This window comes from Colias philodice, chromosome 16 (genome assembly GCF_061535455.1).
Source record: "Colias philodice isolate Cphi_HAF_F1 chromosome 16, ilColPhil1 Martin Lab GWU primary, whole genome shotgun sequence".
NCBI classification, from domain to species: domain Eukaryota; kingdom Metazoa; phylum Arthropoda; class Insecta; order Lepidoptera; family Pieridae; genus Colias; species Colias philodice.
The window spans coordinates 1,709,328-1,734,304 of record NC_143101.1 but is presented as its reverse complement, the minus strand read 5'-3'; the positions used below and the strand labels follow the sequence as shown (position 1 = coordinate 1,734,304).

Here is a 24,977-nt window from a genome sequence, read left to right as displayed (position 1 = left end):
AATCTAATGTTTCATTCATATGAGTTTTGCAATTAAATGGAGCCGTCAATTGATTCTTACAATCTTAAAATGGTAAAAAACCCGTACCGGTCTCATCATCTGTCAGTCTGGGATTAAATATATTTATTCGGACGTAAATAAAAAAATAAAAAATTTCGAATAATTTCTTGAATTTCTTAATTTTTGGATTTCTAAACAAAAAAACAGCTCTGGGTGTCCCGTGGGCAGTTACAACTGAAAGAGTAGAAAAAATCAGATTTCAGGGGATTCACGGGTGGCCGAGAGGCTGGGCGGTACGGCACATGATCATTTTTTCTATTCTTCAAAATTTTTATCAATTAAAACTCTTCCAAGTTTTTGAATTATTTTAAATAACTTTCGAAACGGCTACTCTTATAGAAATATGATTTAAACATTTTTCATATATTATAATAATCTGATCTATAATGTGTCTACTCATTTTATGGTAAAACTTACCGTTTTACTGAAAATTAAAATCAATTTAACCACTTTTGAGTTATACGTTCGTGCTTCGGGTTCCGTGTTCTATGCTCCATGTGCTGTGTTCTGTATTTTATATTATACTTGCTTTCCGCCCGCGGCTTCACCCGCTTTGTCTAAAGCCTAATAAATTATATAATAAAACTTTCCTCTTGAATCACTCTATGTATAAAAAAAACGACATCCAAATCCGTTGCGTAGTTTAAAAGATTTAAACATAAGGACATAGGGACAGAAAAACCGACTTTATTTTTTACTATGTAGTAATATTTTGTATTTAAATAAATGAGAGAGATAAGCTGTACACTTTCATGATTACATGATTTACGATTTTTAGACATAATGAATTACGTATTAATATATCTTAATATACATATATATAAATCTCGTGTCACAATGTTTGTCTTCAATGGACTCCTAAACCACTTAACCGATTAAAATAAAATTCGCACACCATGTGCAGTTCGATTCAACTTGAGAGATAGGATAGGTTTTGATGCGGGGTTTTCTCTGAAAACGCGGGCGAAGCCGCGGGCGGAAAGCTAGTATTTTATATTTAATGCTTTGCCTAGCTCTTAGAGCCCAACATCCATACTTGATAATTCATTTGAATACAAATAATAATGGAATAAAATCTGTATTCGTTACTAAATTCGAATATTTCTCTATATTAACCTTTATAATATTACTATATGAATATCTTCACAACATAAGAGTAATTATTAACTAACAAGAATATAAATAAGGCATAAAGGTGTTTAGTCTAACTATATTAACTAATAATAATTCTAATGTTGCGACAAAATGTAGCTAGTCCCTAATGTGCCAACGATCTCATGGTATGTCAGACCGCGCCAAACGTGGCTATCGCAAAAACCGACCAGACCATATACAGTGAGATGAGTTTTATGACTATTTATAAGACCTCAAAGGTCGAATGATCTTCGTTTGAACTAAATAGATAGTTTATGTGTGACCCTTTTCTGCTTAGGAATAAACGAAAGTCTAGACACTTGTAGAACCTATTTATTTTACAGTAGGTATATATTTTTAAATAATAGAAAAAATTCGATCACGCGTCTTTCCATGACGCTTGAACAATTCGGCCACCCGTGATCCCGCCAGAGCAATCGAATTTATTCTTCTCTTTCACTACCTAGTTGTATTTATCTAAGGGACACACCGCGTACATCTTTAACAGCAGTTTATAGTGTTTATGTATCTAGGTTCATCTAATCTTTACTCAAATATAGAAGTAAATCTAACTTCGTGTATTTGTAGGGGTAGGTTAGCTTCGGGAGTAATGATACGATCATGAAAACAGACAGATAGCCGTTGTACACGGTTATTTTCTTTCTGTTCGCAAATACATACGTAAAAAACTTTAAGTTTACAAGCTTTAGGTGTGAAAAGCTTTCCTTATTTGACTCTAGGTGGCGTTGCTTACATGCATCCAAACTAATAAGAAGATATTCCAAATAAAATGCTTCTAAAGATGGTTATTGATATCATCCCATAAATGTATAAATTGCCCTACAATATGATTTAATTAACAATTACATCTTCAATAGGAATTGAATACCAATTTTATAATCTATATTCTAAGAAACATGCCGTTTTAAGTGCTTCCCCATTTCTATGAGTTTATGGTTGAAATATTTATTTACGATTTATTTAATATCCAAAATGAGAGCAATATTTGCAAAAAGAGTTACCTATTTATCTGAATATGGAGCTTTCCATAAGTTTAGAAATGTTAAGTGTCATCTGGAAATAGAATTAATTATTTTTTTTAATAACTTACGGGGACAAAGAGATCTCTTGATTTTATTATAGATACTAATATTACCCCGAAATATAATTTGCAATTTGACAGGTATCACAATTTATTTATTAACCGACAAAAAGTGGAGAAAAGCTGGAGAAAAACGCGAGAACTCGAGAAATCGCTTCCACATTCACGTTTCTCGCATGTTTCTCGCGTTCTCGCGAGATTCTCTTGAGAATGTAGAGCGCGCTTAAGCTTTAAGTCACCCACCAGAGATGTGCGAGGATGCGTAGCGAAGGATGTGTGAAGGATGTGATAAAGTAGCAATAGTATCGATTCAAACGCTAATTGAAGCGATATAGTTCTTTACAAACTAAATTGGTTTTTATTTTATTTTAGAAAACTTACAGCAAGGACATGTACCTTCAACTATTTTTTATTGTCTATTTTTTAGTGTATATGGAATCTGGTGGCCACTTACCATCAGGTAGCACAACTATTCATTTGCTTGCTCTATCGTAAAAAAGTCGGTCATAATATATTTTTTTAATAGATAGTAATAATAACCATTTTTAACGTCTACTACATAATATGTGAATGAGATCGCTACCTTGCGAAAAGGCCATTATTGTACATACTACATACTTTGATATTTCATACTAATTATCATACATATTTTGTCTTCTATCTGTGTTTATGTTAATGTTGTGTGTGGAATAAAGAATTACCTATAATATAAATAAAAATATCGCCTTAATTATAGCAAAATTATTTGTTCTCCTATTTGATATTTTCTTGTATTGTAATTGTTCAAATTTTAGGTGATGTTATCATATTAGGATTTAGGATTGTTCATTAGTATAATAATATAGTTTCTGGTAGGTATTTCAATTTTTCCTTTTTTATATTAGCCTAATAATAGCCGTTCTCTGAAACTGCTTTCCGAGTCGGCGGTAATTAGTAAAAATTATGACGATTCAAAAGTACTTTTACAAGAAGTATAATTGAAAATATGAGTGTTAAAGTTCATCGCATATGTAGTATATGGAGCTATTGCTATATGCTATTGCATAATATTAAAATGTAATGTGTGCTTTTTAGTAGTTTAATCTATTATCTATACTATATCTATACTTAATATTATAAAGCTGAAGAGTTTGTTTGTTTGTTTGAACGCGCCAATCTCAGGAACTACTGGTTCGATTTGAAAAATTCTTTCGGTGTTAGATAGCCCATTCATCAAGGAAGGCTATAGGCTATACATATCATCACGCTAAGACCAACAGGAGCGGAGCAATACGGGTGAAACCACGTGGCACAATTAGTTCATAATATAAATCAGTTTTTTTATGATATTGTATTCGTAGAACTTTAGAATTGATAAAATATAAAAATATGTGTGTCTAACTTTTATAAGCATTTGTTTACAATTAATATACATAATAATATAATTGCATAAAGGTTTAATAAAAAGTAATAAAACATCCAAATTTGCTATAAAAACATTTATTTATTCATATTTACAATTATAAGCTATTTTTATATTTTTAAATCCATCGTCGTACTTAAATCTAGTACTGTCCATTTACATTGCCAAGTAACTATACTTATCTAAGCCTAGAACAAATTTACACAAGAGGAAATGAGAGGGAAGATGTTATGATTGAGATCATTAATGAAGAGTGAAAGAGATGGGATATACAGAAGGGGCTTTTTAATTTATCCGGTTAACTACAGTTTGGTTAACCGAATCTAACATCACAAGAACGGTTCACAGCTTAATTCTTTCAAGAGAGCGTATCCAAGTTGTCGATTTTTATGACACTTGCACGATTTTGTTTAAAAAATATATATAAAAAATATTTTGTATGAAATTGTAATGCATTCTGTATTCTGATGCGGCAATCAAAAATTATGAACACAGATTAACTATTGAAATTACTTATAATAAGTAATGAATGTTGTCTGTAAAGATCCTAAACTTATAAATATTATAAGATCAAGATCGAATCAAGAACTTCATAGAAAACAAACAAAAAAAAAAGAAACAAAATCATAAAGTGTCACAATTCGTGAAACTAACATCGTGGAGTAGAAATACCATCAAAATCAATAGAGCCACAATATATCGGTGGTTGGCTCTATTCATTTATTTCAGTATTTCTTAATAACGGTAACCGGTTTGTGCGTTGAAGTTGCCATTGCCTGATCCGCGACCAGCGTTAGGGGTCAGGTACTGGCGAGAGGGAGCTCCAAAACCGGAGGACTGGCCACCGAAAGATGACCCCCGGCTGCCGAAGCTTGAGCTCTGTCCACCGAAAGAGGAGCTTTGGCCGTTGAAGCTAGACTGGCCACCGAAGGAAGATCCTCTGCCGCCGAAGCCTCTGGAAGGAGCTCCGTACTGGCCAGAAGGAGCGGAGTATCCACCGTTACCAGCACCGGCTTCGGCACCCTCACCGTGGTATGAACCTAGAAGAATTAAACATCATAAATAAGTTTATAAACTATCGCGTTTACTGCTTATCTACTAATCAATAGAAGTGATATTCCGATATTAAAAAGAGCGTGTATGCCGAGCACGCGTGTCAGAAGTGAAACTTCTTTGGCAAGATTCTAAGATAGCAAAATCGTCACTTTACTTTATGACGTGACGGTATTGATAGTCATACCTTGAAATTTTACTTTCAACGCGCTAAAGATGTTTCACTTCAAAAAATATTCATTGACTATCCAACTTCTAAAGACAGAAGGATATTAAAATAATCTACTGGTTACAAAGTATCTTGGTAAACTAGATATCGCTGTGATATAGCGATGTAAAACAAAGTCTATCAAACAATAAACCATATCTATAAATGTTATCTACACTTAAAGTTTTGTAAATAAACTTCACATAATTAATGAGAATTAGTATTGAAAGCTTCAACATTCAGATTTTTCTTGCGATAAACCAAACCCCACTACGCAATAGTGTACACAAATATTTTTCGTTACATAATCTAAAGTTTATGGCATCTCAAATACTAGGATGAACTGAAGAAATAAGCTTATTATAAAACAAATAATACGCTACAAGTGTTCTAACGGTCGTGATCGATTTTAAACAGCTACGCAATTAGATTTTGCAACCAAATAAGCGCACGTGTTTTGTGCATAGAATTGCAGATGATATGGAGTTAGTGGCCGAGCGGATTGTAAAAATGCATTTATTTTTATACGATATTATTATGTTAGTATAAGAGTGTTGAAATATAGAACAAAGTATTCATTATTTATAAAAATTACCGATTTTGAGAATTTGGGGACTTTTTCAAGAATATCGAGTAAGTTCTAAGTTACAAATCTGGCAGTTTTTAAAACTTAGGATATTTTACTTGTTTGTATTTGAGCCATGATGTAACCGGATGGGACCGCAATGCAATTTTGGTACTGATCAAATAAAAAAAAAAGTACTTCTTAAAATTTGGACATGGGCCACTATAAGATAGACCAAATATAATTTCAGATGAATCACAATCTGTAATGCGCAAATAAAACATTAAAAAGTAAAAATAAATACAATTTTAAAACGCACATTTACTGGCCACAACGGAACGGTAACATCGGAGAGCTTTTCAAGGCTATATCTGATCGTTGCAAGGTTTAAAGCGATTTGATGATACGATTTAAGCTTAATATCTTTTTTTTAAACTTGCCTTAATAGTACGAATATTGTTTGTTTTTTAATCGCTTCTGAGATATTAATTGATTTTAATTAAGGCTTACCAAACATTTCAAAGTCTTATTTATTTAATTCGGTACCTAACTATAGTTATTTATTCAAAAATATTTATTGACGTCCATAATCATACTCCATAGTAAATGAATAATAATTATTAATTACGCTAAATATGAAATACTTTCAAACTGAAGAGAAGAACTAGAATGATAATAATTATAAAGATCTAGAATAATCCAAGACCATTAAATTAAATACTAGTACATCCACAAAACCCAGTTTACGACAGACTAAATGTTAAAGTTAACCTAACCAACCTCTCTCATAAACTAATGTGTGAGATTTAGCACACAGATCGGGACTCATGTGAATTAGCCATTGTTTTTCATTGTGGTTACAAATTGCCCATTTTGTCATAAATTAGTTTCCTAAATCTTTCTTAATCTTTCCTAATCAGTGTCACAGAAGGATTTGGATGTTCTTAGGAATTCCAGTTTTGGACACAAGTTGGAATGTTTGGACCGTCTTCATGGAAATTCCCTTTTGGTTGTGAACATGATTTGATGTAAATCGAGACGTCTTTAACATGTTTATCCTAATTAAGTGTGGATTAGTGTATTATTTTTAAAGAGATTGGACCACATTTAGATTTTAGATTGGACTGAGTCGATTGATAAATCCATATAAGACATATTTCATATACCATTATTTAGTTTTTTTGAAAATAAATAAAACTATCTTCGTATTAATTTTAATACTAAACTGAAATTCCTTCTGCATTGAGAAATGTGACTCATGAGATGATGCAAGGGGTCATTACTCTGTTATATTAATATTGAGATTATATTTACAGTTGCAATTATTATTTCATATAATTTATTATCTTACTTTTGTTCTCACGGTGAATTTAATGGATTATATAGGTAAAATTATATTTCATTAATTATCTTCGAATAGGGATGTAATAAATTACTTTTAGATTTTCATTATGTATGATTTCTAGAACTTTCTTAACATTATGCTTTAGGTTTCTTATTTTTTGTATTCGACATAAAGTTCATAATTGTGTGCGTTATTTATAACACTTAGATTAAACAAAATACATAAATATGTATGTCTGTGTGTTTGTCTGAACATGGAACGTGCTTTTGTATACTAGCTTTCATCTTATATACTAGCTGTGCCCCGCGGTTTCACCCGCATTGCTCCGCTTCTGTTCGTCTACTATATACCTTCCTCGATAAATGGGCTATCTAACTGTAGTTCTTGAGATTAGTGCGTTCAAACAAACAATCTTCAGCTTTATTATATTAGTAAAGATTCGTTTATTTATATAGTTTTATGAGCATCATTTGTACTTTGCAGTTGCGATATTAAGTAGTAATTACATTGCATTTATAATAGAAGCGAACACAGCTTTACATTACTAACCTTATATCTAAAGACTTTGATCTAGATATTCGGATGTACCATTTCACGATTCAAGGTACATAATATCCTGAATGGGCATTCACTTTGGGATTGTCAAACACGAATGCAACTAGAAATTATGCAGATCTCTTATAACTGTATATTTATAATTCAAATACTAAAAGGTACTAATAGGTAACCTTAGTAGCCCAAAGAAATTTATGTATTAAGATTTTTCTTAAATCAATGCAGTGAATGCAGCCGTACAGTTTTTCGTTGATGGGTTTGATTTTATGATTTAGAGAATTATAAAAAATTGTTTGAAAGTTCTGAATACTGATAAGATGTACTATTATTACGAATTTATATTATTTAATACCTATTCATGTGTAGGTATAGATGGCAATACGCTTTTCAATATGAGAATACGTGGAATATGCAATTATTACTACGACGATACAACGATCATTAGGTTTTCTGTGATAGATGAACAGAATTTAGGTGACAAAATAGATGACGCGATGTAACCTTTACACTTTAGAGGATCTGGAAAGTGATCACGACTTCGCACTATATTTGTATTTATCATTTTCCATTCTCTCTATTTCTGCAGATTCTATTTATAATGAAACAATTTCCAAGTTTACTAAACCATCAGAACGTTTGGTTTTTGATTTACAGGAATCATTAAGGCTTTTTTCGATACGGTTTTTTATAATAATAAGATTATTTCAACTACAAGGCAATTATTGTAAACCTCATGACTCTTTTTTAAGCTTTCGTTTAGAACTATGATCTACGTCATAAAGCTTTCAGCTTTCTTATAAAATACGTCGTATATTTTAAGCTATTGCATAGCTTCTATCGCGGGCCTTGAGCGCGGGGACCGAATCCAGAAATTCCGTAACGAAAAAACCTCACGCTCCCCACGGGGACGGGCACGGAGGTGTGGCTTGAAGGCATAGCATGCAATAGCTTTACCGCGGCAGTCCCCGAGTGACACACGTCTTTTTTTAATATATTCTGTATACGAGTTTAGTATTTCTATTTTCTGTAATAGTATATTGTATATTATTAAATAACGCATGTGAAACAACTCGTAAACTAAAGTTTACGTCAAAATTCCTAACCCAATTACAACCGCAAGACAAAAGCTCAGCAGTTCGGAAGGTTCTGTCAAATGTCAACCAATTAGAGCGATATCGATTATAACTGATCTATAATACGTGTGTATTTATATGGAAACATTTGTACCTAATTAATTTAGAAATTGTCATTTACAATTATCTCAGTGTCTCTTGATAGTTAATGTTTTGTTGTGCTTTTATGCAGTTAAGTGATGATTTAGGACTTGGAATTACTAACGAATGTGAGAGATGAATGATTGTGTATAAGAGAAATGTTATTAAATTTTTTGTAAGTTAATTAACAAGTTAAATTACATACTTTTTTATAATTTTAATGCTAGTTTAAGCTTTGAGGGATATTCTTTTATTGCTGTTTTATAATTAGTCAAGGCAGACTCCGATAGTAAATTCATTATATTAGCAAATAATAATTCTAACTAGCATCATCTAACAAAAAATAAGCTCCTCAAATACATCGCATTACCTAAGATAGATCAGCACTAAATGGATGTTGCCACAGAATACTAGATTCGATGCGTAATAGTCAATGCTCATCAAAATGTCACATGTATTAGAGCAGTTAAACATAAGGGCTTTGTCAGACAGACGGCGATTTAGCACGCGTCAGAGGGCTAACCTGACGCCGTTCTATGATGCCGTGATGTATTCGACATAATAATATGTTCTATGGGCTATTGACTTAGTCAGATAGAACGAATACTTAGCGGTATGCATGGTATTTTTACGGTACAATACAGCATTATACAGTAGGTACTTATATTATAAACTTCTCTTTAATAATGTACAATTCAGCATCATAACGTAGTATTAGGTGAGCGCTCTGACGCAGTCTGTCTGGCAAAGCCTTAATTCTACAATTAGAGTGACCTATCACCTAAGTCCACTTAAATGGAAGTAAGGCTCTATAAGGCAAGTAATTTGGACCTAGGATGTGTAGTTCTTAGTACTAAAATGTCTTCAATGTTCGTTAAACCAAATTTGGTTAAAATGCGTATGATTGTGTCAAAGCTTTTTGTAGTACGTTTTGTAAGATTTTTACCTGAAAATATAACTTGTTTAGATATAAATTGTGAATATAAAAAAAGTTTATAATAGGTACGATTTATATAAAACACAGAATAGTATATGAAATAGAAATTCAGAAAATAGAAATCAACCTTAGTTGAGAGTTACTATAAAACAATGCACTTAAATGCTATTAATTATTTAGGTACGAAATAAAAGTGTTGGCTCATAAAAATATAGGCTCTAATGCATTACGACTTAACTTATGACCTAACAATTGTACACAATGGTTCCATAAAGATTCCTATGAGAAGATTTACCTGATTAACCAATAAACGTAGTGAGTATATAAATGGATCATTATCTTCCCATCTTCTTTGACGTTTAATTAATCTTTGAAATGGAGTTATATCTCGTAATCTATATTGGTGATTAGTGGAGTTAAGTAATTATATTTTCACATGATATTGCAATGCTGTTTACTTTGAAGAGGGATTTTTTTATAGATGTTATATGTTCGTATGGGTTTATTTTAGTACATGATTTAAGCTAATAATAACGTTATGATAAATTTTATTTTGTGTTGCTTTCGGAAAGTTGGGACTCTATTGTCTTCGCTTTTCTTTGTAATTGTATGGCATTCAAAATAGTTTTATTTTTCTTTATATAGTGATGATCGCACAGTATATAGCAAGTTAAGATTACACTTTTACATAAGATTTTTACAATGACACAAATAGCCTAAAACACTTCCAAATATAAAATAATAAAAAAGACGTGTGGCACTCGGGGACTGCCTTCAAGCCACACCTTCATGCCCGTCGGAGTGGGGAGCGTGAGGTTTTTTCGTTACGGAATTTCTGGATTCACCGAATCCCCGCGATAGAAGCTATGCAATAGCTTAAAAATGAACAACTACGAAGTTGAATCAAAAGCACGCTTCCCAGAAAATTGAATCGAGATGCAGTTGCGATTGCATCGTTACAGATAAAATGTTGATATGTTTGCATAGATAATTAGATTTTAAGACCGCGCCGAGACCTGTGGTGACCTATGGCTTCGGTTCCCGCGCACCACGCAATCCGTCACTATGTTACTCAGAGCACTTGTAATTTAGGGTGACTTCGGTTTTTGGTTTTAGCGGATTTATTTAATTTAGTTTAAATGTATTGCCGCGATAAATCAAACATTTCTTACTTAATTGTTCAAGCATTTCAACTTGTAATGCTAACAGAGCTTTGAAATGTAGGTGATTTTTTGGTTCTATTTTTAGACAACGTTCTTCACTCGGAGTAGCTAAATTCATCTTTAAAGAGGATTTATAAAAAAAAATATCTTTATAAAACTATTGTCAAGAAAATTGCATCGAACTCTACTTTTTATAAATGACTTTAAAAATAACGATGGAACTAATCGAGATTTATCCTATTAAATCAAAAAGCATGGTAACAACGCGTACTTAATGTGTGTATCAAACAAGGTTAAAGTGCGGTACGTTATATTTATATGATTACAGAAACGTCTGCAAACGTTTTTGTTGAAATAATTAGACCAGGACTTACATCAATCATTTGTGGTCACTTTTTACAACGTTTTTTAAGTTATAAATCTAATTTATTTTAACGAATTTAGTCACGTGAAGTTTTTGGTATAATTATTTTATAGGTAGTCCTGTATATTGGCAGATCGTATAGTTATATAATATATAGTGAACTGAAGAAATAATTATTTTTTTCCCTGTAGCCTGAATAAATTATTAGTTTTGAAACCTACTGTATCTTACCATTAACAGAACTGACTGACAGTTAAAACAAAATAATCATTGCCTAAGAGCTTCAATGCATACATGCGTCATTGATGAATTCTGCTCGCTCTTTTAATGAAATTTGTTGCTTCTGCTCTTAGGCCACATTTAAATTAACCAGCATTGATAAAATCTATTCTATCTATCCTATTCCAACAAATTGCAATATTAATTAATTATTAAGCAAACATCCTCCTTGCATAACCAGCCAAACTTTCTAGGGCTTCATTATTTCACTCTGAAAGTCTATTCTACGCAAATATTATTCCCACATTAGGCTGATAGGCGATACGTTCACATGATTTACTGCGACATATTATATTATCTTGATAAGCGTTAAAATTTGTATGAAGATATTGAAATTTGAACCGGTGCAAATTTGATAAATAATATCTTTGGAAGTGCGGATTATTGGATATTGTATTACTTGGAAGTAAAAAGTTGTTTTTGAAGGATGTTTGGTTGGTGTCAAATTCGGGTAGGTATTTTATAAGTGTTTCAGTATTATTCTGGTCAAGTTTATAATAATTGCAGTCACTGAGAAGAAATTTAACTCGTGAACGTTCTAATAAAAAAACCTGAAATTAACTTTTTGGCCTAAATATGAATTTAATATGTATACTTATACTTTTGGATAGACACAAATTAAAGATTATTTATAATAGGTGTTAATCTAGAAAATACTAATAAGTGTTTTTCAAGGATAATACACCGATTTATGTGAAATATATCAATGGGTAAGAAATTACATAAGACTCACCTATTACGGTACGGATGAAATTGCGTGGTAGCTACTTTTAGATTATTAATAAATAGATGGACTAATCTGACTAGAATTGATCTAGTGAAACACTAGGTCTACTTTTAAGGTATGGCTGTTTAATATCGTCCTAATTTTACTATTTAAGTTTTTGAATATGTTTTAAATATAGTCTATTACGTCATAAATAGGTAATTATGTCATGTTTTAGGAATTATTATTGTATAAAAGGTGACTCACCATCATCAACGATGCCAGCGGCTTCATCACGGGCGTTCTGTTCCAGGGCCTTCAGGATCTCTTCTGGGATGGGGGGAGGAGTGGGGAGGTGAGCACCACGGGGCTGGAAACCGTTCTCGTCAGCGGTGTAAGTGATGCTGTAGTCCTGGCCATCGTCGCCCTTGTAGGAGAAGCTGCCTTGGGATTGGACGCCGTTGGTGGCCACTCCAGATGCGTCAGCCTTGATACCGTTTGACGTTTCGTATTCGTATTGGAATCCTTCGGCGGTGACTTCGCTGTTCAGTTTCAAGATCTGGGCGCTAGCGTCAGCGGACTGTCTGCCACCGAAACCACCGGCGTTGTAGCCTCCTTGGCTGCCGGCGTTGTAGCCACCTTGGCTTCCGGCGTTGTAGCCTCCTTGGCTGCCAGCATTGTAGCCTCCTTGGCTGTAAGATCCGCTAGCTGAACCTCTGCCACCACCGAAGCCACTGGCTCCCGCGCCGAAGCCGCCAGAGCTTCCACCGAAGCTACCAGAACCACCAGAACCGAAGCTGCCGGCGCCACCGCTGAAGCCGGCACCAGTTGCGCCGAATCCAGCGCCTGCTCCTCCCCTAGGAGGGAGGTACGCGTTGTCCAAACGGGCAGCAGAGCATACCCCGAGGATAGCGGCAACTACGAACTGTAACAACAATTATAATGTAATCATGTAGCAAAATCGTTAAACGGGACGAACTTTTTGCGTTGATTAAATAATATGTTCGTGTTTGATTAGATGCTACAAAAACGTTATTACCAAAGTTCGTATCGAAATGTGGGCAAGATTATCTCGAAATATACGAGTAACGCTCGAACGAAACTGTCTCTACGGTACACGAAAATTTCTAAATAGCGTGCACATTGTTCCATTCATTGTGAGTTTTGCAAAATAATGGGAAGATCGATAAGCATAAGCGAGTATTAGATGTAACTCGTGCTTGAAGCATTTCGCTCGGGGCGAACTTTGTAGGGCGTTAGAATAGCATTTGATTTGTTACAAAACGATGTAATTATATCATCTAATGTGAATTTAACTATGCTCCGCGTGATGATTTGCTAATTACGGATATCGACAAATAATATAGTGGGGCTTTGATTCTTTGAATATTATGAAATGGTCAGTTGAGATTGGCATACTAAGATACAATTATGATTTAAAAACCTATTGATGCGGAAAAAGATGAAAGGATTACAATATACTTGTATAGATAATCACTATATTTAAAAGTACGATTGTAAAAGTTGCAATACATTTTGTAGGTATGTTATATTGGGGTCGGGTCTATAATAAGATGGCTAGTCAGTTATTAGAGGGTGATTAAGTTTAAGATTTAGTTTGTTACTGATTCTGACGTTATAAGCTAATCAACACTCTCGTAAAATTGATTTTATTACGTAACATATACAATGTTATTATATAGAAAGAAGATATTGTATAAAACGAAAATTTGTATCAAACCAAATCTCAATGAGAAAACTTTGAAAAAATTGGGATAAATTGTTTTATATCGATGTTTTGCAACAAATATTTTGAAAATCGACCAAATATAGGGGCATATTCAACGTTCCCGAGTCGAATGTTACAGGATCCCGATGGATTGACCCCAAAATGTTACAAATATGAAAATTTTGAATCTTTGAAAATGGATATTTCAGTCCGATAATTGGAGTACTCACCAGCTTCATGTTTAATAAATAATTAGGTGATACGAGTGCTCTGGTTAGACACAAACTGTGCTGTGTAGGATGGGCAGTCGGGTTATATAGCAGTTAGATTGCCTTACCCGGCATAATGGTATCATGGTCGGTATGGCCTTCCGAGTGAACGCATCTCTACGATAAGGTGGAATGTGCACTTTTTTGTTAGGGTTTGCACTTTTTTGAGCTTTTTTATTTTATGGGTTAAATTTTGAGGAATATGTAGTAGGTTTGTATTCTTTGACATTGATATAGAACGACATTTGTCGGCATTTTAGAGGCTTTTAAACTGTAACTTGCTTCTACTAATTATTGTTATATTGCATAGATCTAAATGAAAAGTCTAATAAATTAAGCGAAGTTTTCTAATCTTATTAGACTGTGACTTGATCCGTATATATATTTAGTTTATTACAAAAATGATTTTGTTTATTACGTTCAAGGAAGATATACGTTTACGATTATTTCTAGTGCATTTAAATGGTGTTTATCCTTTGACCTTTTTGTACTAAGTTTATTCTCTATGCTAGAGATTCGTTCGAATAATGTTACTGATAACGTAATAGTGTTAATTCTAATTACACCTAATTGATAAACAAGGAAGACGTTTTAGTTTTTCATTGAATTTTCAAACTCAAGCTCAAACATTTGGATTTGGACTTCTAGAAGCACTTTGAATCGCCATTACTGAGTTTCATTATTAACACCGATAAATGATTTCGTAGTCAGTTTTCAGAATACTAAAACAATATTAAAACTATATTGCCATGTTTTCCTCAAATTTTAATACACATTAATAAAATCTTAAAGACCAGTTGTACTGATAAACTCACTGACAGTTTATTTAATACTTTTGACGTAGGTATATTTTCATACATAATTTATCATTTTGATTGACAGATTAGCTAAACAGAAGTCAAGTGTTTTAAGTTCTATAATAATACTAGCGGTCCGCCCCGGCTTCGCCCGTGGTACATATTTACGTTTTCTCTACATAAAAACCATCCTCGTACTTCAATGAATATAATAAAAAAAGAATTATCGAATTCGGTTCAGCCGTTCTCGAGTTATGCGCTTACCAACACATTTTGCGATTCATTTTTATATATAAGATTATGAACTTTGTAATAAAAGAACTGTTTTATAAGTATCTAACTGAAAATTTAACTATGTAATTTATCTTCAATTACAATTGTATTAAATATTTTTGTAATAATTGTGTCTGGCATATTAATTCCAATAATCTTAACATATTATAATATATCTAGTATTGTCATAAATACGATCATAATTATTATAGTGATAAACCCTGATGTTTACAAATTCACATAATTAATATAAAATAATAACCTATACCTACACGGAAGTAGAAATTTTCTAAATTACTCTATATTTTCATAATATCTTCTATATACTCTACTAGTGCCTCGCGGTTTTACCCACATTACTCTGCTCTTATTGGTCTTATCGTGACGATATACTTATAATAGCTATAACCTTTCTCGATAAATGGACTATCTTACAGTGAAATAATTTTTCAAATCGGATCCGTGGTTCATGAGATTAGCGTGTTCAAGCAAACAAACAAACTCTTGTGAGCTTTATAATATTAGTATAGAATATAGATAATAATACTATTTCTCGTTAAATAACGTAATCATAGTTTTATAAGGTCATAAACATTAATAATAACTGAACCATATTTACTATACATTTCTTCACACTCATTAAGAAGTTTATCTTATAGAACTTATGAAAAAATGTTCAGAAAAAAAATATTTTTGTGAATTTTTTTTTATAAATAAGGATTTAATTTTTAAATAATATTTTGTTATAAACATTTATATGAGAATTCAAAATGTATGTATGGGAAATGGCTTTTTTATTTAGATGTGTGTTCTACTTATTAACTGTTAATATTAATGTACAAATTAAAATTTAGTTTTTTTTATTGACATTGAAGAAGCATCGGATTTTTCGTCATGAAATTACAATTCTCTATAAGATTTATTGAAAATTGAGCCTATAGCATCCAGCTCAAGTTTTATAACGCACAAGGATTATATTTCAAAACTAATTCGCATTTAAGAGCAATATTCATAAAAAACTTAAATCGAAATGATCGCGTTAGGAAACAACGGAGATGGCATTTTATATTATCTATTATGTTACCGTCTGAGGACAGTAATTACTGAGCTTCTTATGTGGAAACACACGGTCGGATATTCGTGCGAGCCGAACATATCATTTCAAATGTTATAGGTATATAGAGTACTTTGTACATAATCTATATTTTTGTGCAATGAACCTACGAGTATGTTCTACCCTCGGTGCAGACTACAAAGCACAGATAACTTTTGAATCCGTGATGACAATCGATTAATGAAACGCTTTACATTTTGTTTCTTATATTTCAACCTGCACATAAAATAAAGAGTTAAATGAATTTTCTACAGAATACGTAAAAACAAACGTAGATAGAAATTTAGTTTGTTCAGTTGCTAATTATAAGTCAACCTAAACTGTTATCGTGATCATAATATCATTATTACATTTATTTAACATTATTATGTTCAACTCAAAAAATAATAATCGATAAAATATCCCAAATTACCTAATTAATAACTATTATTGGAAATAGTGTTCTTACCGTTCTTAAATAATTTATTTCGAAAAGCGCCAAATTATTGTGAAAGGTTTAAATATCAAGCTGCAATGTTTTTCAGCTCGATAAAATAAAAGACCGTATGTATTCAACTCCAACGTGAGAATACAACGAACGGATGATTTTGAAATATTTTTTATGCAGTTATTTGAACTATTTCGTGCACTTAAAAGGGTACAGCCGTTTCGCAGGATCATTATCGTAGTGGAAAACATTTTTCTTATTGTTTTAATAATATATCTAATTTATATATTATATTTTCATGATTTCCCATCATTTGGTTTGAATTTTTTAAGAATATGTGCTGTGAATATGTGTCTTCATTTGATATATTTGATAAACTACTATTATTTTTTTGAAATAATATTCTGCTTGTTTCAGAGATGTATAATTTCCTATGAATTCTACTACTAATTCTACACATAAAGTCATAAATTTATCTTAAACTAATAGATATTGAGATGAAAAAGACGGACATTATTAATCATTTAAAATCTTATTAATAATTAGTATTAAAATATAAAGTAATTAAGTTAAGAGAAGAAGTACATTGTTCTAGAAACCTCTCAATTTCTTCAACAAGAGGGTGTCCTAAAGAAAGATCCTACATTAAAAACCACCTACATACATAAAGTTGGATTATCAAGTTATCTATATGTCGCAGGCAAATTGTTTAATCTCGCCGTTTACAAAATGCTCGGCATTTTGTAATATGCTGAGGATTTACTTTTTCCGAAATTCTACAAAAAGACGGTCGCGAGCCGAAGGGGCCCCACCTCGTGGGGCTCCTATTTCTGTGTCATTTTAAAAACACGAACCTAACCTAACCCACCCCCTTATCCAAACGAAAAATTTCTGATAACGAATTATCGACATATTACAAAATGCCGAGCTTTTGTAAACGGCGAAATAATACAATTTGCCTGCGACATATATATCTTGCCATTAAAAACGTATTAATTAATATACAGAAATATTATAAATTAATATGCATTTGTATGAAAAAACATGTTTAACATCCGTAGTAAAGTTTTTTTAGCCTTGTGGACATTTTATGCGGAAGATCGCACAAGTTATTAGTTAATTAAAAAATATAGAACGCCGTATATTTTTTCATGAATATTTAAACATAATTAATTAAAGAAAAACAGGAGAATTAATTTATATAGATTACTAGCACGACGCTATAAAGTAGCCACTAATGGCCTTTCCCAATATGTAGACTCCGTTTTTTATCTGAGAACTATATTCCTCCTAAACTATTTTCAAAAAATCTATAAATAAAATAAATAAATTTGCCATGGACACAGCATATAGATTTTATAAAAAGCTTTTCAATTTTCATCCTACCATTTATTTCTTCTATAAAAATGAACCGCTAAATGTGCTGGTAAGAGCAAAACTCGAGAACGGCTGAACCGATTTCGTTGATTCTTTTTAATAATATTCCTTGAAGTACGAGGATGGTTCTTGTGGAGAGAAAACGTAAACACGTACCACGGGCGAAGCCGGGCCTAACCATATTATAATATTAAAATCGCCTCTCTCCTTGTTTAACTACAAATTTACAATCAAAATGAATGTTAGACTATGTCTCAATGTAAGTACTAAAATAATATATCATTTGCTGGTAATAGTGAGTCAGAATTACGTCAAAATCCGGGTTAAAAACAATTATTATAGTCAGAGCTTACTCATTGTTATAGGTCATCTTAAGTTTAGAATTAAGGCTACATTAAAGTGTATCGAAGTAGGAGAAAATAAATTAAGCACATTTAGGCAGATAGGCAATTAGTTTAGTTGTTTCTGAGTAATATTTTTATATTAAAAAAAACATTAGGAATGTATTTCAATTCAAAACCATTATAAATCTAGTAGTTTTAGTAAATTATCCTATGTCTAAAAACTGTTTGTTTTTCATTTATGCATGTATATGTATGTAAAATATATAAGTATGTAATTTTTTATATCAATTTATTGTTATAAATTAAAAGAAAATTCATGTTTTCCAGGAAACTTTATGCTTGTTAAAAGTCAAATTGGTCAAATAATATAGTCCCACATACAAACTTTCAAACTTTCTGATATTTAATATTAGTACCTAGTAAATAGGATGCAGGTTGGCAAATTCCAGGTATAAAATAAATATATAATACCTATGTAAATATAAGTAAAGAGGATTTCTATAAGAATCACGACTATTGAATATTCATGTAAAAGTGAATAAATAAAGGCAGTGTCACATTTGCCCAGAATAAATTTTCAATAAAGATTTGAAATTTATTACAGAATATTTTACATTTGATTATAAAGGTTTTCAGAATCTAATTGTATGAAATTGATTTCGATCATAAAATGGAAAAATTGATAATTAAGCTCATCGCTTATTTTTCCTGTGTTAAAAGCCCTTATTTCAATGACAAAAACAAAATTGTATAAAATGCTTCCGAATGCACATGCAACTTATCCCAGAAAACTCTATTTAACTAAAAATAATATATTATATAAAACTAGGTTGGCCAATTTGTTTCTTAATTGCAATCAAACTTACAAACAAAATTATGAGTGGATTATAAACTGTCCAAATGCACGATCACCTTAACACGAACAAAATAATTTCAAATCCAATTAAAAATTATACCAATTTTTAACATGTACTTACCCAATGTACGACCACCCTTACAATCATAACCCTTCACTACGTTTAGTAACAGCTAACAGCATGAAAGCACATTCTTTGTGGATTCTTCACGTGAGCTAGGTTCGTGATAGAGGTGTGTCTGTGATGACTCAAATACTCTATAAACACAGAATATATTAAAGGACTAGTTGTGCCTCCCGGCTCTACCTGGGAAAAATGCAGAATATTAAATATACTGGTTGTCTTGGTTGGTAGTGACCCTGCCTTCCAAGCTAGAGGTCGTGGGTTCGATTCCTTCCCGGGGCAAATATTTGTGTGATGAACATCGATGTTTGCTGTGTGTCTGGGTGTTAATTATCTATATAAGTATTTATTTAACATTATTATTATCTATGTCTATCAGCCATCTGGTTTCCATAACACAAGCGAAAAGTTTAATATGGGATCAAAATTCAAATCGTGCCGTGTGTGAAAAATGTCCTGAATGACATGTGATTTATTAAAAAAAATTACACATTACATGGTGAATAATAAACCTCCTGAAGGCTGAATAGTCGGTTGAGTAGTTTTTTGTTCAAATCAAGGCTTGATTAAAAAGTAACATTTAAATAACTGTTGAAAATAATCGAAATTTTTTAATTATTAACACAACATTGTTTTGAAATTAATAAACATACGATATCTGCCAAACATATAAAAATATCTTGGAAATACATCCTTATTATTCGTTATATTTTTCATTGATATTCTGTGCAATTTGCCCGTATCTTGATGTTATAAATATATGGTATTTATCGATTGATGACGACAATAATTGTAGAACACAAAAATATTTTTTTTCAATTCAATTTCTGAGATTAGCTCATACAAACAAACTCTTCAGTTTTGTAATATTAACATTTATCATATTGTGCATCACCATTTAATTAGCAATAAACTAAACATATAATAAAATATAATATCGAAAGCACTCAAAATGTAATTAAATTAAAATTGACGACGTAATTTTGGAGTAATGTGTTTACAAACATATAAATAAAGCATAATGTTCATTAAATTCTAACTTGAGCAATACTCCGATTTTATTGAACACTAAGTTAATTATTTAGAACTTGCTGGTATGTTGACGATTTTCATGACAATTTTTTTTGCACGAGATAGAGCAAAATATATAATTCTCCGATGATATATTTTGCTCTATCTCTTGATATGATATACGATGGATGTGTAAACACACACATCTTTCTCTTTCATGCAAATACTACTGAACCGATTAGAATGAAATTTAATAATAACTTGGATGAACACATATTTAGTAATAATTTGCATAACACAATAGAATAGGTTTTATCCCGGAAATCCTACGGGAACCGGTTTTTCTTTGAAAACGCGGGCGAAGCCGCGAGCGGAAAGCTAGTTATTTATAATTATCGATACATGATCAATCTTTTTGAACGTAAACTCAATAGCAAATAGAACGCATATGTAATACATGATTATATTACATAAGGTCCAAATGGTTGTAATTTGCTTGAAGGTTGCGAGGGTCACTAGTTCAACGGATGATTTTGCAAGGTTAAGTGAAATGATTACGATTTAAACTGGATTATTTTTTACATTGTAAATGTTAAGGGTATCTAGATATAATTGTATTATTATTCATACTTGAGTTACATTAAAATAAGAATATAAGGAGCATTATTTCGCTTTATTACAATTTAAGAGTTCGCTTCAATACGTACGTATTTTAGGAACAAGTATTTGAAAATTAATTTTTGTTTGTATATCAATACACATTTTCGACTAGTTTAGCTGTAACTTGTAACTATTTAAACATTACTTGTTATCAAAAGATCGATTCACAATTGCCGAAAATATCTTTTCTGGGTTGCCAGTAGAGATCGCTGCCAGCGATAAGGCCGCCTACTGTACATTGCTATAAGTATTATATTTTTAAGTTTGTAAAATGTATTCTTTAAGGTGTACAAAAAAGTATTTTTCATTTTCATTCATCGTTGAACTTTAAAAATACGTATAGATCTCTTCCTGTTTGTTTATGGAAGTCGAAAACGTACTCTTGCGCCACGTCTGTACGCGATAAACAAAAACAACCGATTTTAATTATTTTTTTAGAACAAGGGCTAAGTCGCGGAAAATAAGTTAGTTATATACTCCATGTGTCGCAAAGTTATATGCTTCGTTGCTTCCTTATATAATGCAGATTATTTTAATATCCTTAGCTATGCGAGCAATGGAACGCAAATAAGAGTCATTACAATGAATGGTCGTATTGCTATAGGGCGGTTCTTAGTGATATAAATAACTTTATTGGCATTCTGTTTAATTAACAGGCGGAGTATTATGTCAACACGAATTGAAGATGCTTTAATTTATAGCTAGCTACTAGCTTTTACTATTATATTGTAAAGATTCTAGTGTAGGAGATTACCTATAGTTTATCTACTTAACAAAGATAATATCACTACATAGTATAATACAAAGTCGCTTTCTCTGTCCCTATGTCCCTTTGTATGCATCTTTAAAACTACGCAACGGATTTTGATGCGGTTTTTTTAATAGATAGAGTGATTCAAGAGGAAGGTTTTAGTATATAATTTATTATGTTTTAGACAAAGCGGGCGAAGCCGCGGGCGGAAAGCTAGTAAAAAATATATAAAAGCGATTTGTGTTCGTCTGTGAAGATTTGACTTGATTATTATGTAATAATTAAGTAAGGATGATTCGGAAAGGAGTTTCAGTGAACAAGAGTCTACAGCAAGCTTTTTGTATCGCTTATTTCAAACTTAGACATTTCAGATGCCTTTCAGAAATATCATCAAAGAATTTTAACGGATTTTAACACGATTTATAAATCGAAAATACGTTAATATGGTTATGATTTTAATCTGGATTGCAAGCATGGAATTTGATCACAATGATTATGGAATGCTAAAATTCCTGTAGCTAATCCATACTAATATTATAAATGCGAAAGTAACTCTGTCTGTCTGTCTGTTACTCAATCACGCCTAAACTACTGAACCAATTGTCATGAAATTTAGGCTACTTTTATAGGCTACTTTTTATCCCGGGAAAATGACGCAGTCCCGTTCCCGTGGGATTCCCGGAAATCCCACGGGAACGGGAACTATGCGGGTTTATCTTTGACTGCGCAGGCGAAGCCGCGGGCGGAAACCTAATAAAGAATATCTTTGAAAAGGCTATGAGGGAAGTATATTTATGGGTAACCTTGATTCTTGATAATAGAATAGAAATTGCATTTTTTCTTTTGTAAAAAATAAATTAACTATGTTTTGGATAAATTTTTCAAAGCCGATGTAGATTTTTTAGATTTTGTTTATTAAGGAGAAGAATTTATTTCAATGTTAATAGCTTATCAAATAGAATTACGTGTATAACTTTAGCAAAAAAATATCGGGATGTAGAACCTGCCCAGTAATCACTACATAATAAAACAAAGTCGCTTTCTCTGTCCCCATGTCCCTTTGTATGCTTAAATCTTTAAAACTACGCAACGGATTTTGATGCGGTTTTTTTAATAGATAAAGTGATTCAAGAGGAAGGTTTTAGTATATAATTACTTAGGTTTTAGACAAAGCGGGCGAAACCGCGGGCGGTGAGCTCGTAATTAATATAACCCCTTTTTTTTAAATAGTAACTAAACAATTAATTAATTTCATACCCCAAAATCAAACATTCCATTTCTACCACTGATATTTTTTTATGTACAAAATCTCAATTAGCTTTTTCAGAGATACATAAAATATATTCCAGGACAATTTTCACACACGTCACGATCTGATCCCATACCTACTAAGCTTTCGCTTGTGTCATGGAAACCAGATGGCTGATAAACATACATAAATAATTTTAAATAAATACTTATATAGATAATTAACACCCAGACACAGAGCAAACAGTTCATCACACAAATATTTGCCCCGGCTGGGAATCGAACCCACGACCTCTGGCTTGGAAGGCAGGGCCACTACCAACCAAGCCAACCAGCCAGTCAATACATTACCAACAGTGGCAATCAATCGCTATGAACATCTTCACGCTAAATCAAATTATAATAATTCATGCATAATAAAACATTTAATCACGTGGAAGTCGTGATCGCAAATTATTAAATTATTTAAACCACTTTTACCGTTCTTCATGACTAGCAACTGATTGCAAGTTGAGCTTCTTTGCTTGTGACCTTTTCAATTGGCATCGGTTCAATCTGTTTAGGAAAATTATACACGATGGAATATTGGATATATTATTATTGTTTAGCATTGAGATAATATTAATATGGAGACGACACTGCCTACATCACTTATGTTCCACTCAACATACGCCATGTGGCGTATGTTGAGCGGTTTTTTTTAATGGTTTTAAAGTGAAACGCATCAAATATGCCTTCGTGTGTGTTACGATATTGCACAAATAATACAAATAATACGGAAAAGTGCAAAGGAATAACTTTCATCGGTAAGTACCTAACTAGATAATAATTTTTAAAACTTAGTTAGAGCAAAAAAATGGCGCACAGATTTTGTTCGTGGTGTCTCCTCCATACGTAGTAATATTATCTCAATGTTGTTTAGGTAACAATTTTTTTAAGGGAAATTAAAATGATAGTTGTGATGATGATACATTGGAGACGAGTTGGATGGTTGGTGTTTGAACCATTGGTGGAAAGTTCAGGAGACATACCAATTTTGTTAGTATAGTGATGACCATACGAGAATTAACATATTCCTAAGACTAGTAGAGCTTTCTGCTTTCGTTGATTTAAATCCACCTTCATCGTAAAGTAAATAAAATCTATGCTCATTAATTATTTTCATATTAATCATACGATGGAACAAAAAAAATTGTTAAAGCCACAGCTAGAAATCCATGATATTTTATGTAGAGCACACTTCGATACTATACCATAAATGGATCATTAATTGAAAAATAATAAACATATTATTATACTAGCTGTGCTCCGCGGTTTTACCCGCATTGCTCCGCCCCTGTTGGTCTTAGCAACTTAGAGATGATAATATATAGCCTTCCTCGATGAATGTACCTATCTAAAACTGAAATAATTTTTCAAATCAGACCAGTAGTTCTCAAAATTAGCGCGTTCAAACAAACAAAGTCTTCAGCTTTATAATATTACATATATAATATAGTATAGATTACACAGATTAAAAGCACACAACAATATTATTTAATTCATGTATAATCAGCCTTAAATATAAAGCAAATTTAGTTGCAAGTGAACTCTATTAAAATTTACAAGCTGGAACCTTGCACAGATTCTACATACATGTTACATAAATCGATGCGAAATAGTTGCGTCATTTTATCGATAATCTCCATCGATAGTCGATATTCAATAATGTCCAATGTTTATGCTATTGAAAGGAAAATTATACGTCTAATGTAAATATATGAGATCTTAATAATATCGTATATGTATAGTGTGGGTGTCATATTGTTTTATTTAGATCGATAATTTCAATAAGTCGGTTTGGTATGTTTTAGAGCCCCCGCAGACCACAGACTTTTTATCGGCCGATAGTTTAGTCGGGTTGGCCTGCT

The 24,977-nt window shown here is 32.0% G+C and overlaps 1 protein-coding gene across 2 annotated transcripts; it reads right to left on the bottom strand.

The window, feature by feature from the left end:
* Positions 1-3,759: 3,759 nt before the first annotated feature.
* On the bottom strand, positions 3,760-14,141 carry LOC149481437 (pupal cuticle protein 36a-like). Of its 2 annotated transcripts, XM_089705381.1 has the most exons (4): positions 14,047-14,141; positions 12,748-13,012; positions 12,355-12,699; positions 3,760-4,738 (listed from the first exon to the last, which is right to left on the bottom strand). In XM_089705381.1, the coding sequence occupies exons 1-4, from the start codon at positions 14,053-14,055 to the stop codon at positions 4,434-4,436; spliced, it is 924 nt and encodes a 307-aa protein (XP_089561507.1). In that variant the 5' UTR covers positions 14,056-14,141; the 3' UTR covers positions 3,760-4,433. The 2 variants fall into 2 exon arrangements, with proteins under 2 accessions (XP_089561507.1, XP_089561506.1); XM_089705380.1 differs by having other exon boundaries at positions 12,355-13,012.
* Between the last annotated feature and the right edge of the window lie 10,836 nt (positions 14,142-24,977).

Bases quoted from the DNA above. Each gene is read 5' to 3' on its own strand.
- LOC149481437 (XM_089705380.1), bottom strand. The intron at 4,739-12,354 runs GTGAGTCACCTT...TAATTCTTCTAG, and splicing joins CGCTGGCATCGTTGATGATG to GTTCATACCACGGTGAGGGT.